Here is a 15085-nt window from a genome sequence, read left to right on the forward strand (position 1 = left end):
GAGCCATTTACCATTTACGTGATAAGGGAATAACCTTTAGTGCAAGGTAAAGACAGCAAAGTCCGATCAAGTATAGTCCGAGGGTCAGCAAAGAGGTAGATAGTGGTTCAGCTCTGCTCTCTGGTTGTGGTGGGATGATTCACTTGTCTGACAACAGCTGAGAAGAAATTGTCCCCAAACCTGATGGTGGCAGCCGCACTGATGTGCGGACCAGCATATTAGCCTGATGTTGGTCCTGATCTACCGATTTCAGCTGGGCTTGAGTTTGTTACTTGATCACATCAACATAGAAACAATATTCGGTCTCCCTGCTCCATCCAGTGGTCTACACATACAATGATACTTTGGGAATGCACTCCACTCTCTACTTCATTCCTTTCCAAATGTATTTGATCTCCTGGTGCTTGGTCATGCAAATATAGAAACAATGTTTGATCCTCTTGGGCCCCACACAATTTCTCCACCTCACATGTCCACATGCATATGATCTCTTAGGAAAGGAAGCAAACCAGATTTTAAGAAGTCAGACCTGAGAAATGCATCTCCAACCCTCTTCCACCTTGCACACAGGGAACAATTCATCAATGCCCTTCTGTCAGTCATAAGGTCAGAAGTAGGGAGGTTTGCTGAAAATTCCACATTGTTCAGCGCCATTCATAAAACAGTTAACACCCAAATGCAGCAAGACCTGCCATTAACAGGATGACGAGTCCTGTTAATTCTATGCAGTACCTATCTTTTTTACAAGGGATCACTCCAGCATCAGTGAAAATGACTATATTTACGGCTTAGATTTGAATGTAAAGACTGGACCCTCTTTCCATAACCCTGTTGTCAGGGGCTTATTCATTTTCCTCACTGCAGTGATGGTGAGTGGAACCACACACGCACATTGGAGGAACAGCACCTCATTTTTTGCTTGGGCAGCTTACAAAACAGCGGTATGAACATAGATTTCTCTAACTTAAATTAACCGTTGCATTCCCTTGCTCTACGTCCCTCCCCCACCATAGTCGTTTTGCTAGTTTCTCTTTTTTATTTCTCTTCATTAGCCAATAATAGCCAACAACCATTGTTGTTTCCACTTTTCTTGAGTTATCGGTGCTGGCTGTGATTTGTCTGTACCCTTTCATACCTCTAGGTTCCCTCTCTCCTGACTCTGCCTGAAGAGGAAACATCACCTATTTATTTTATCCATAGAAGCAGCCTGATCCGCTGAGTTACTCCAACATTTTGTGTTTACCTTCTGTGTGAACAACAGCTGTTCTTCCATGACACATGAGCCGGGAGGGAAAGTTGGTGTTCCCAATGGAGCTGCAGCTCAAGTAAAACCCCCACTTCACATCCCCCTCCGCAGCTCCCATTGGTTGTAAGTCGAAAGCCACCCCAGAGGCTTCAGCACAGAGCTAGTGCTGGCACCCCAGTGCACTGTTGGAGGTGACATGTTTCACATTACCGACATCAGCACTTCATGCAGGGCACTGATGTGACATTTTCATTTCTCCCTCCAGCTCCTCCCTTGCAGGCAACTGAACATGTGGCTAATTTAATGTCGCTTGTTGTTAAATTATACTCATTTTCCCTGTTGATAAGTTGCATCCTTAAGCAAGCATAGTGAGATTTCCAGACCTCAATTTGTTCCATTTTGCATTATTCAATAATGTAATGTTTTCAACCCCTTCACTTTGAACTAGATTTGAACTCAATATCTCAAAACAAATCTCTTCCTGTTTCACTCATGCCTTGACATGAATTGAAGTAAAGTTGGAAATTATGTTTTCTATTCAAGAGGTGTTAACATAGGCATATGTAAATGAGGGCAGTGAGGGATATGCAGGCAGAGAAGACACCAGCATCATATTTGGTACGGCCGAGGGGGCTGTTTCTGTGCTGATTTGTTCTTTGCGTGTGTTCATCCTTCAGATGTAGAAGTTAATGATGATTATTATCCATTGCAAATTCCCATTATCGATGTCAGGTTGAGTTACCTTCCTGAATCATGCTGTATTCTGTGTGGTGAAGGCAATCCCATTACCGTCAAATTCCAATATTCTGCCATGTTTGGGACTTTGGTGAATGAGTTTTCCAGACTATTAGATGTTATCCATCACATTTTACAATTACTTTTGTTTTTAGATTTGCATTATATTACAATAAATTTAGCAGTGAACCCGCTAAGTTGAAAGGTAGTGTGGGAAAAGGGCCTCTGGTTAGTTTAAGGAGAGCATAGGACATGGTGCCCATCTGCTTGGACTGGTCATGCAAACTTGATCTAGTGAGTGAAAAGAAGCATGGGACCAGAGCCCGGTGAGACGGCAGGGAGCATGGGAGCTGGAGCTGGCATGAGTTAGAAGGGAGCGTTGGAACCAGAGCCCTATTGAGCCAGAAGGAGATGCAGAAAGTGTTACCTGACAGTCCATATTCTGAGTCATCAAGATCTCTGAATAGTCTGATAGAGGATTCTTGGAGCATTACTACAAGTCATTTCAGGACTCATGAACCATGAGTCCTGAAATGATGAAGGAATGTAGGTTATTTCCAAGTCAGGCCAGTGTGTCTCAGAAGAAGACGTGATGGTACTCTCATGTGTCTGCTCCATTGCCCATTTCGTCGAGAGGTTTGGAAGTTTTTTTTAACTTTAGATGGCACAGTGTACCATCCATAAGAAAAGTTCCCATCTTGTAGTTGGTACACAGTACAGCCATTACTTTAGGGTGTCTGTCATATATAGGAGTGCTGGCAAACTGAAAGCTGGCTCTTACAATCAATGCACTGAAAGCTTGTGAAGATAAGGGCTGTCACCTGACTAAAATCTAGCTGCTTCTGCCTGGAAATTCCCAGAAGGCAATAAATTATGTTTTAAATAAAGCTCATAAAACAGTTTCAGCATGGGGTGGTGAATACAACATCAAAAATTATCCCAGGCAATAAATTAATAGTATTCCATTTTTGTAACTAATTTGCCTTTGTCCAGTGAAGTCATACAACATTACAGGTTCTGTTCAGAGCTATTAAAATAGAAATTGAGTCATTAATTCAGTATGGCTCAGTTGAAGCACAAGCTATGTGGACCTCATAGAAAAGCACCAACGACCCTTTAAAAATACAAAATGATCAAGTCAAGAGTCAAGAGTTTATTGTCCTGTCCCAGATTGAACATTTAAAAGACACTTGTACAGGCACATGGATAGCAAGGTCCAGAGGGATATGGGCCAAGAGCATATCCTCAGACTAGTTCACTTAGGCAACTTGGTTAACATGGATGAGTTGGGCAGAACACCCTGTTTCTGCACTGTGTTCTGCCCAACTCATCCACGTTAATCAAGTTGCCTAAGTGAACTAGTCTGAGGATATGCACTTTGCCCATATCCCTCTGGGCCTTGCTATCCATGTGCCTGTACAAGTGTCTTTTAAATGTTGCAATTGTACCCATCTCTACCACTTCCTCTCACAGCTCATTACATACATGCCCCACCCTATGTGTGGAAAACGTTGCCTCTCTGGTCCCCTTTAAACTTCGATGTAGGCAAACATGGCAAACGCCTTGCCACCTTCACCATCCAGTCTGGGTCGCTATTTTCCAGGAACTATGTCCCTGCACCTCTCAGTCTCTCTGTCCTATTATGCTCCCCAGGGTCCTAACATTTATTACGTAAGTTCTGCCCTTGGTTTCTCTTACCAACACCTTGCACTCATCTGAATTAAACCACAGCTGCCGCTCCTCGGTCATTGACTCGGTTATCTAGGTCCTGCTGTAATCTTAGTTAACCTTCTTCACCATCCACTACACCACCCTGCCTGGATTCTTTCTGTAATCGCATGTGTGAGGAAGTGAGCAGACTCTCAAACTCTGGTTCTGCAGCAACAGCATTAATGTTTATTCCAAGTCTCCACATTAGTTGGGCTCAGCGAACAATTGGCACAACCCCGAAAGTAATGATTGACCAAAGTAGCAGTCCAGAAGCAACAATCACCCTTTTAGACCCAGTACCGTCTACACTCCTCCTTCTAAGGAATTGAAGATGACTTGCTTACATGCCGATTCCGTAAGTTCTGAGGCCAATGTCTTCCACGGATGTAGCATGAGACAGGGTGGGTGGATAGTTAGTGAGACAGTGCTTATGCAGGGTTTCTGTCTGCTGCCAATGCATGGACTCAAGACTCTCCCTGAATCCTGAATGTTGTTCCTCCACTTTGAGCAGTGATGTGCCACAGATTCCCAGAAGTTGATTTCATTTTTTTTTTTTTTAACAGGCAGATGTCGAAAATCCGGAGTCAGTGGAGATATTGTGCATCCTTGAATCTTTTCCACTGACCTCCCATGTTAGGGCTCGGAATAGTGTCTGTCTCAGAGCTCTGGCTTCTGGCATTTGGTTAATGTGGCCTATAACTAAGGCATCAAACAGTGTTGGCCTGGGAATGAACGGTGATGCTGTTTCGCTTTTTCTTCTGGTAGACTTGGTGTGTTTACATCAATGGTGTTATTTTTTTCTGTTTCGTAGGATGTCAGCTGTAGGTATTTCGGGTCTCAGAAGCATACAGGAAAGCAGGGATAACGGCTGCCTGACAAATACGCCAAGGGGTTAGGAGAGAACTCAAACATAGCCAGTTGAAAGAGAGCACTGCTGACAAAGGTGAAACAAAAGGAAGGGAAAGAATGAGGATTGCAAATGCATCTAGATGCTGTGAAATGGAGAGCTGTAATTAGCAATGTTGAGGGTTAAAAATGGGATGATGGCACAAATGAAAATTAGAAATTTGGAGCAGGGAGTAATGGTGGATGAGTGACACTGGCAGTGATTGGGCAGCTGGGTTCTGAGCTGAGGTTCATAGACCCAAGGATGGGAAGCTGATCAGGAGAACATAGAAACACAGCAAATAGATGCAGGAGTAGGCCATTCGGCCCTTCGAGCCATTCATGGCTGATCATCCAGAATCAGTACCCCATTCCTGCTTTCTCCCCATAGCCTTTGATTCCGTTAACTCTAAGACGTCTCTCTTGAAAACGTCCAGTGAATTGGCCTCCGCTGCCTTCTGTGGCAGGGAATTCCACAGATTCACAACTCTCTGGATGAAAATGTTTTTCCTCATCTCAGTCATAAATGGACTAACCCTTATTCTTAAACTGTGACCCCTGGTTCTGGACTCCCCCAACATCGGGAACATCTCCCCTGAATCTAGCCTGTCCAATCCCTTAAGAATTTTATACGTTTCTATAGGATACCCTCTCATCCTTCTAAATTCCAGTGAATACAAGCCCAATCGACCCATTGAGGATATGAGAGGACTGTGGCTTTTGTTTAAAAAGGCAATCCACTGCAGTGGATTAAAGCAATGTAATGTCACAGAGGTGTGAGTGATTGGTGTTTGTGATAAGAACCAAAGGAAATAGGTTTAAGGTGAAGGGGGAGAGATTTAATAGGAATCTGAGGGGGGACAAAAAAGCCGGAAATCTCCAGGACCTGACAATGTTTCCCCCTCTCCTCTTACGCTCTGTGCCAAACAGCTGGCACGGGTATATACAGACATTTTTAACCAGTCCCTGCAAACATGTACTGTCCCTGTCATGATCATATTAAATGCTTCAAAGTCTCCACTAATTTCTATGTTTCTATGTCCCTGCCTGCTTCAAAGTCTCCACTATTGTCCCTGTGCCCAAAAAGGCAAGGATTACTTGTCTTAACGACTACAGGCCTGTCACACTGACCTCTGTAGTCATGAAGACACATCGAAAGGCTTGTGCTGGCCAAGCTGAAAAATATCACAAACTCCCTGATGGACCCTCTGCAGTTTGCATATCGGGCCAATAGACCTGTGGATGATGCAGTCAACCTGGGCCTGCACTTCATCCTACAGCACCTGGATGCGAGGATCCTGTTTGTTGATTTTAGCTCTGCATTCAACACCATTGTGCCAGAGCTCCTACACTCAAAACTGTCCGAGTTGACTGTGCCTGAACCCCTCTGTCGGTGGATCACCAGCTTCCTGACAGACAGAAAGCAGCATGTGGGGCTGGGAAAGCACATCTCGGATGCGCAAACGCTCAGCATAGGAGCACCGCAAGGCTGCGTACTCTCTCCTCTCCTCTACTCTCCCTACACCAACGACTGCACCTCCACAGACACCTCTGTCAAGCTTCTCAAGTTTGCGGATGACACAACCTTGATTGGACTGATCCAGGATGGGGAGGAATCTGCCTACAGACAGGAAGTGTCACAGCTGGTGTCCTGGTGCCGTCGCAACAACCTAGAGCTCAATGCTCTTAAGACAGTGGAATTGATTGTAGACTTTAGGATAGCGCACGCTCCCCTCACCCCACTCACGATCAACAACACCACAGTCACATCTGTGGAATATTTTAAGTTCCTGGGAACTATCATCTCCAAGGACCTTAAGTGGGGGACTACCATCGACTCCACAGTCAAAAAGGCACAACAGAGAATGTACTTCCTATGGAAGCTGAGGAAGCACAATCTGCCACAGGCAATGATGGTCCAATTCTACACGGCCATCATATAGTCTGTCCTCACCTTCTCCATCAGGGCCTGGTTTGCTCAGCCAACAAGCACGACACCTGGAGGCTGCAGCGAATCGTCCGATCAGCAGAGAAGGTTACTGGCTGCAATCTTCCCTCCATTAATGAACTGTAGACTGCAAGGGCCAGGAAGCGAGCGGGCAAGATCATCTCTGACCCCTCTCACCCTGGCCATAAACTCTTTGAATCACTTCCCTCTGGAATGTTACTCCGGATTGTCAAAGCTGCCAAAGCCAGACATAAAAACAGTTTTTATCCACGAGTAGTAGCTCTACTCAACAGCCAAAAATCTGTAGCCTCCCTTTGATCTGGTATTTTATTGGTTCACATGCTTGATCAATGGTGTTTTATCATTAATGTTTTATTATTATTATTATTGTTTTCTGAGTAATTCGTAACTGTCGCTGTATGTCATGTTGTTACTTGTGGGCGGAGCACCAAGGCAAATTCCTTGTATGCGAATACTTGGCCAATTTACTTACTTACTTACTTTTTCATACAAAGGGTGATGGGCGTATGGAACGAGTCGCCAGAGGAGGTAGTTGAGCCAGGTACTATGGCAACGTTTAAGAAACATTTAGACAGGCATATGGATAGACAGATTTAGAGGAATATGGGCCAAACACTGGTAGGTGGGGCAAGTGTAGATGGAACATGTTGGCTAGCATAGGCTGACGGGCCTGTTTCCAGCTGTAAGGCTCTATGACTCTATAACCTTTTAACGAACACAAGAGCAGGAAAAGTCATCACGGGCGAAGAAGACGCTAGGATTACAAATAGTTTGGGATCGGGATTGTCCAAGGATAGAGTATGGGACAATGACAATGGCTCAACCTTGCCCTTAATTCAGCTGCGGGGTATTGTAGTATCATCCAAGAGTGATTATATTACAGGCAGTCTAATAGGTCAGAGAAAGTACGTGCAGTATCTGTTTGACCAATTACTTTAGCGCAACATGTGACATTTTGTTGTTAACCACATAAAAAATGGCCTGACAATTTAATACGTTCCAAGTTGCATTGACTGAAATAGTGTAAACTATTCCTTTGTTTAAAAAAGAGCAATGGAGGCCCAATGGACAAAGCAAACGTCTTCATTTCACTGTTTCACTGTCAACAATCTTTCTACAAAATTCTCTAAAATTTTGTACTCTTTTCAGGTACTTAAGAATCAATTTTGACACTGTTTCATTTGCCTTTCTGGCTCTCAATTATATTCCCATCTTATGTTGAAAACAGTTGTTTGACTTCTGTGCCAGATAATGATGCAAAATGTGGCTATTTCACAACAATTGAATGTAATATGTGAACAGTTTTGATCGCTTCTTGTCTTTCTCCAATAACAACAATTGGGAGAGATTGGAGCAGTAATTAGGAAAGCTGCAGGGATCAGGCAAAGGTGGAGGAGAGAGCAGTGAGGTTGCAGTGATGGGAAGAGGAGATTGTTCAAAACTGTACTGTTTCAGTACTGTTTCAGTGAGTGTCAGGCAGGTGGGTATGTTTTAAAAAGCATAGCTCCCTTGTGGCAGTTTAAGATTAGTTAGTTTGGCTGCATATAGACTTAATTTCCTGAACATATTTAACCAGTTCTGGGAACAATTTTATCCTAGCTCTGCTCAGGAGAAATGGTTGGATTAGGCTCTCTACATGCATATGCAAAGGGACTAACACTTCTTCTGGCTGAAGGACACCATGAAGCAGTGGCGGACTGGCCAGGGTGTCAGCTTGCCCAATGACAAGTGGGCCCCTGATGAAGTGGACCCCCTATATCAAGTGGGCCCCTGATGAAGTGGGCCCCCTTTGTCTCCTGGCAACCAATATTTTTAGACCCAGTCCGCCACTGCCATGAAGACATAGGATAATAGAGAGATATAGCATGGAAACAGGCGCTTTGACCCATTGTATGCACCAACTATCAAACACCCCATTTATACTGATTCAACAATAACTTTTGTTTTGTTATCTCCACTTTCTCGTCAGCACCTTTAAAAATCTACCACTCACCCACACATTAGGTGCAATACAGTGGCCAATTAACCTACCAACACAAACATCTCTGGGTTTTCCAGTTTTCTCCCACATCGCAGAGGAAACCCATGTAGTCACAGAAAGAATATACAAATTCCACACATAGAAACATAGACATAGAAACATAGAAAATAGGTGCAGGAATAGGCCATTCGGCCCTTCAAGCCTGCACCATCCATTCAATATGATCATGGCTGATCATCCAACTCAGTATCCCGTACCTGCCTTCTCTCCATACCCCCCGATCCCCCTTAGGAAGGGCCACATCTAACTCCCTCTTAAATATAGCCAATGAACTGGCCTCAACTACCCTCTGTGGCAGAGAGTTCCAGAGATTCACCACTCTCTGTGTGAAAAAAAACTGATGATACCCAAGGTCAGGATTGGACCTGGGTCCCTGCTCTACTAGCTATGCCATTGTGTTGACTTGGATGCCCCTTCTCTCTACTTAACATAGTGTCAGTGCCATCCTTGCAGGATATGTTGAGCAGGTGCATTCTGTTGGTAGGTTGAGTGCTTTGGCTTCTGCTTCGTCTTTCAACAACAGATGAAGTGCCGCTGAGTTTCTCAGCCTTTTGTGATGGATGCATAGAATCCAAGAAATGAATGCACTGCTCCTTTCTAATTGTTATCTCAATTTTTAATGAGCTCTCTCACACTTGAAATGTACACAGTAACTGAAATATCCTGCACCACTCAAATGTTTCAAAGCAGATAATATAGTGCATCTTGAGTTAATTATGAGGCTGAGCTTATTCAGGTCATTCATCATTAACAAGTTCCAGGCAGGGAGTGCTGAGAGACAAGTAATAAGATATTTGGCTGGATTTGTATGGTGCTCCATAAAATTAGCCTTAGAGTGCCCTCTACTGCTCCAGTGTTAAAGGTCCGATGCAGTTGTCGCCTAGCATGGTCAGGGTGCTCGGACACCTTGGAATGGACACCGTTCAAGCAAAAAGAAAGAGAGAAGCAACCAGCAAGTCTGGACAACAATGCCAAGTTCAATAATTTAGCCTGAAGCATTATCATACAGGCTAGGGCTCAGCTGGGTCACTGTGAGCGGTTCAAAGGTCAGTTTATTGTCACATGTACCAAATACGGTACAGTCAAACTCGAATTACCAGGACCATGTTTTATGTCAGACGTCAAGCTTGTAGAGAGTGTAATGGGGGTTTACTGGAGTGGTCTCAGGAACAACTATCTTAGTTACCTGGATGGACTGGAGAAGTGTGCTTGTTTTCCTTTGCACAGAGATATTGATAGCCCCTAACTGCAAATTTTGGCCTAGCTACTGTATGTTGCCTGGAAAGGCTCACTAAATGGGGCAATGTGTCAGAAGTCAACAGGTGGTTAGTTCAAGGGCCCGCTTTATAAAATTCTGTGGTGAATGTGGCAGAAAGTGTCCAATCAATCGAATCGGACTTCAACATTTTGTGCGGTCGAAGTCCTTCCGACTATGTTTCCAGGCAACGCAGAAGGGGTCAGGGAAGTTTAGAACATCAGCCTAGGTGGCATTGGAACCCCAGGGATTGGGACCATTTATCTTTGGTGGTGTGGATTGTGATCAGCCGGTGAAGACTGGCGATGGGGGGGGGGGGGGGGGGGGGGGGGGGCTGGGGTCAGATGGGTTCATGGGACGGTTAGGTTGGAGATTACTGAAAGGAGTGTCACGGTGCTTCCAGCCTGGATGCTGTTTATTCAGAAGAAAGGGGTCCAGAGGTTTCAATATCAAAAGCAGAAGAGTTCTTAATTCAATGTGGTGGATGACTCTGACAAGGCAAGAGACCAGAAGCAAGTCATATTCATATTCATCGGATATGAACCAGTAAAATGATTTTCTTACTCACTGCAGCTTTACAGGCACATTATATGCAACTACAACAGTACATACATTTCCAGTTATCTCAGTAAACAAGACTATTTCTATAGTGTGTAGGAAAGAACTGCAGATGCTGGTTTAAATCAAAGGTAGACACAAAATGCTGGTGTAACTCAGCGGGTCAGGCGGCATCTCTGAAGAGAAGGAATGGGTGACATTTCGGGTGGAGATCCTACTGATGAAGGGTCCCGGCCCAAAACGTCACCCATTCCTTCTCTCCAGAGATGCTGCCTGACCGGCTAAGTTACTCCAGCATTTTTTGTCTACCAGAGTGCAAATTCTAGAATGGTTGGCCTTTTTTTTGGGATTGAATAAGTATTTAAATGTTTCAATTGTTTGGGTTAGACAATAGACAATAGGTGCAGGAGTAGACCATTCCTCCACCGCCCTCCAAAGAATTCCGCAGACTCACAACTCTTTGTGTGAAAAAGTGTTTCCTCATCTCCGTTCTAAATGGCTTAACCCTTATTCTTAAACAGTTGCCCCTGGTTCTGGACTCCCCCAACATCGGGAACACGTTTCCTGCCTCTAGCGTGTCCAAACCCTGAATTACCTTATATGTTTCAATAAGATCTCCTCTCATCCTTCTAAACTCCAGAGTGTACAAGCCCAGCTGCTCCATTCTCTCAGCATATGACAGTCCCACCATCCCGGGAATTAACCTTGTAAACCCTCGCTGCACTCCCTCAATAGCAAGAATGTCCTTCCTCAGATTAGGGGACCAAAACTGCTCACCATACTCCAGGTGTGGTCTCACTAGGGCCCTATACAACTGCAGAAGGACCTCTTTGCTCCTATACTCAACTACTCTTGTTTAGAAGGCCACCAGACTGATTCCTGGGATGTCAGGTCTGTCTTATGAAAAAAGACTGGATAGACGGTTTATACTCTCTAGAATTTAGAAGATTGAGAGGGGATCTTATAGAAACTTACAAAATTCTTAAGGGGTTGGACAGGCTAGATGCAGGAAGATTGTTCCTGATGTTGGGGAAGTCCAGGACAAGGGGTCACAGCTTAAGGATAAGGGGGAAATCCTTTAAAACCGAGATGAGAAAAACTTTTTTCACACAGAGAGTGGTGAATCTCTGGAACTCTCTGCCACAGAACTGGTAGTTGGGCCAGTTCATTGGCTATATTTAAGAAGGAGTTAGATGTGGCCCTTGTGGCTAAAGGGATCAGAGGATATGGAGAGAAGGCAGGTACGGGATACTGAGTTGGATGATCAGCGGTGCAGGCTCGAAGGGCCGAATGGCCTACTCCTGCACCTAATTTCTATGTTTCTATGCCATTCGCTTTCTTGACTGCCTGCTATACCTGCATGCTTACTTTCATTGACAGATGAACAAGGACCCCCCAGATCCCATTGTGCTTCCCCTTTAGTGTTTAACTATTTTAATAACACAGTGGAAAGGTTTTAAAGGACACAAAATATTTGAGTCCAATTCTGTAACTTATGATACCTTGAGCAACAATCCCTTGTACAAAGCCTTCATTAGCTTGCCACACACCAATATATTTTTTTAACTTAAAAAAATGTTTGCTGGGATTTAAAAAGTCTAAATTTTAACGGTTAAATTGTGCTGGTTCCCCTTCTCCGGTAAGTCAGTCCTGGATTTAAGTGAACACAGTTGAAGTCAGGGATTTACTGGGTGACAGATGCCAGCGCATCTATTACTTTGCTCTGTCCCTGGGCTACAGGCTTCCAATGGTGCTGTCCTGTCGTGCTGAGATTCTCCAGCAATATGCTGGTAAATCTGCCTCTTATCTGCTTCCAGCCAACTCTGGTGGCCTCTTTTTGTTGATGTTGTTGTTGTTGTAGAACATCATATTATCCAACATGACACAAGTGAGCTTCTCGTGTTTTATGAGCATCTAGCAGAAGAAAACAATTAGCAATGCACACTGTAGCAGTGATGTTTTATAACTGGCACTCATGTTTGTTGCAGTAATTGTTATTACGTTTTCAACATCAGGGACAGCATCTGTTAATGATAACATTTATCCACTAAATAGATTTTGTCCTTTAACTCCTGGCCACATTCTATTCCTCAAATGCAAACTTTTATGTCTCCTGCCCCTACATATTTCTGTAATCTCTACCAGTCCTAATGTTTGCTGCGTACCTTTCACATCCTCGTCTCTTGGATACTCATGACCACCGTTGTTGGCTGTTCTTTCTGACACTTTGGACATTGGCAAGGTGGAGATTGACATATTCTTGATACATAGGGGTGTCAGAGTTATGGGGCGAGGCAAGAGAATGGGGTTGAGAGGGAAAGATAGATCACCCATGATTGAATTGCAGAGTAGACTTGATGGGCCGAATGGCCTAATTCTGCTCTTATCACTTATGAACTTCTGGACATGTGCACTCAATGCTGTGGAATTGTTATTCTACTACCCCCAGTACTTCAACAATGTACAGACAGCTTTTTAATACTAAAACAAAATTATTGACATTTATATCTGTCCTTTATTGGATAATTTTTCATTGTCTGATGGAATAGAGCCTTTTAGTATTTCTTGTTATGTGATATTTCTCAACTGCATGTGGTATTGATCCTGTCCAATGTTTTTATTTTTAACGATGATCTATTTGGCAGCTAAAAATGGATGCAATATTTTTCACTTATCTGGTGATATCAGTGTAGGGAAAAATATTTAACTTTTACCAAAGTGCTGTATCATTGTGTTATTAATAGTATAAAATAATGGAATGGTGGCTAATGCAGGAGAATTCAACAGCAGCAAGTGTAATAGCTAAAATTGATAACATGTACTTTGTTGATTAATGAAATATTTATTATTTTTAAGCTTTCCTCCTCTCACCATTTTCATAACTGAGGTAAAATATTTTATGCTTCTTGCTTTCTCCATAGTCATTTCTCATAGTCTCCTGACGATTTCTCCTAATTCCTGCTTATTGAACATCCCCAAGCTATGCTTTCCGCCAATGTGTTTTCAGCTAAGTTTCTCAGTCTCCTTAATACCCTCCTTCAAACCTTCTTTTTCATGATCACATGCTGTTCCAACTCCTTAAGGGGCTCAGTATTATTTGATTGTTTTGAAGGACCTAGTTTAATTTTGCCATACTTAATGTACTATGTAAATGAAAGTTGATGTTTTCACCAGTTTTTGAAGGCATACTCTGTAGGAAAGAACTGCAGATGTTGGTCTTAATCGAAGATAGGCACAAAATGCTGGAGTAACTCAGCGGGACAGGCAGCATCTTTCGATAGAAGGAAGAATGGGTGATATTTTGGGTTCAGGCCCGAAATGTCACCCATTCCTTCTCTTCAGAGATGCTTCCTGTCCCGCTGAGTAACTCTTATATTTTGTGTCTATCTTCGATGTAAACCAGCATCTGCAGTTCCTTCCTACATGAGGGGATATCTATGTAGATATAAATACAGTCACAAGTGGTTTGGCAAAATGGCCTCTCCTGTTGCTGTACAATTTTGTGCAAAATTGTATTTTATTTGACTACCTTTTGGATAATGTTGGTTGATGCAGATATATTGGTGGAGAGGTCTGCCTGCTCCTCTTCAGAATAATACAATCAGGTACTTCTATTCACCTGCGAGGGCAGATGGGACCCTGGTTTAACTAGCATTTGTAGTCTGATATATCAGACTGATATATAGTCTGCAACTCTTTACGACTGTATTGGAAGCGTCAGACAGGATTATGGGCTCAGAATGCAGCGATCAGGTCAGAGAACACATTGGCACAGCTTGTAGAGGCAGTGGTGCAGCCGGTAGTGCTGCCACCTGACAGCTTCAGGGACCCGGGTTCACTCCTGACCTCTGGTGCTGTCCGTGTGAAGTTTGCACGGTCTCCCTGAGGCCGTGTGAAACACCGGTTTTCTCCCAAATGCTGTTAGCGTTTGAATGAGTGATAAAGTGTGAAGGGAGCTTTGGGAAGAATAAAATTGAATTAGTGCAGTATTTGGACGCGCAGACACATTGGGCCAAAGGGCCTATTTTGCTGCTGTATGACTCAGTGCCTCTAACTAAGTCTCTGTGCGGTAATTAACGAAAAGACAACCGTGTTTAAGGTTTGTTGTGTTGACTTTATAAAGGGCAATTTTTTACGGGTTAATAACTGTCATTTCTCAATCCCTGGAAGAATAATTCCACAGCTGCTTTAGTCAAAGCTGCAATCACCGAATATGTTGGTGGGCCAATTTTCAACGCAGCTAACATGCTCTCGTATTCTCTTTTCCAGGTAGAAGATGTGAAGTTAATATCAATGACTGTGCATCTGTTCCGTGCAACAATGAGGGGACATGCATTGATGGTATCAGTCTCTACAGCTGCATCTGTTTGAAAGGTTTTGCTGGAACGAATTGTGAACACAATGTAAATGAATGTGCCTCAAACCCTTGTCTTCAGGGCATGTAAGTTCAGAATGATAAGCCTTTCGACATTTAGAGTAGGCTGATTTTGAAAGGAAAGCGACACCGTAGTGCTTGAAGCACCGTACTGAACCACAAGCTCAGCTATTCTTGTAGCTGTTATTCTGGGAAGGGAATTTTATTTTTATACATACGCAGAGAACATTACCGCAGCAACTGTGCTCGGAAACTGCTTCTTGATGTGGTGGCTTGTACATCTTGGAGACATGACAAGCACGTTTGCATTC

The 15085-nt window shown here is 43.5% G+C and overlaps 1 protein-coding gene across 1 annotated transcript in view; it reads left to right on the top strand.

Annotated features, from left to right (window-relative positions):
• Positions 1-15085, top strand: part of LOC129696864 (protein eyes shut homolog) — a 230041-nt gene that overhangs the window by 90951 nt on the left and 124005 nt on the right. Inside the window, exon 7 of the mRNA XM_055634937.1 lies at positions 14669-14840. Within this exon, the coding sequence (XP_055490912.1) occupies positions 14669-14840 (172 nt within the window). The remainder of the gene's footprint in view (positions 1-14668; positions 14841-15085) is intronic.

This window comes from Leucoraja erinacea, chromosome 5, assembly GCF_028641065.1.
Source record: "Leucoraja erinacea ecotype New England chromosome 5, Leri_hhj_1, whole genome shotgun sequence".
NCBI lineage: Eukaryota > Metazoa > Chordata > Chondrichthyes > Rajiformes > Rajidae > Leucoraja > Leucoraja erinaceus.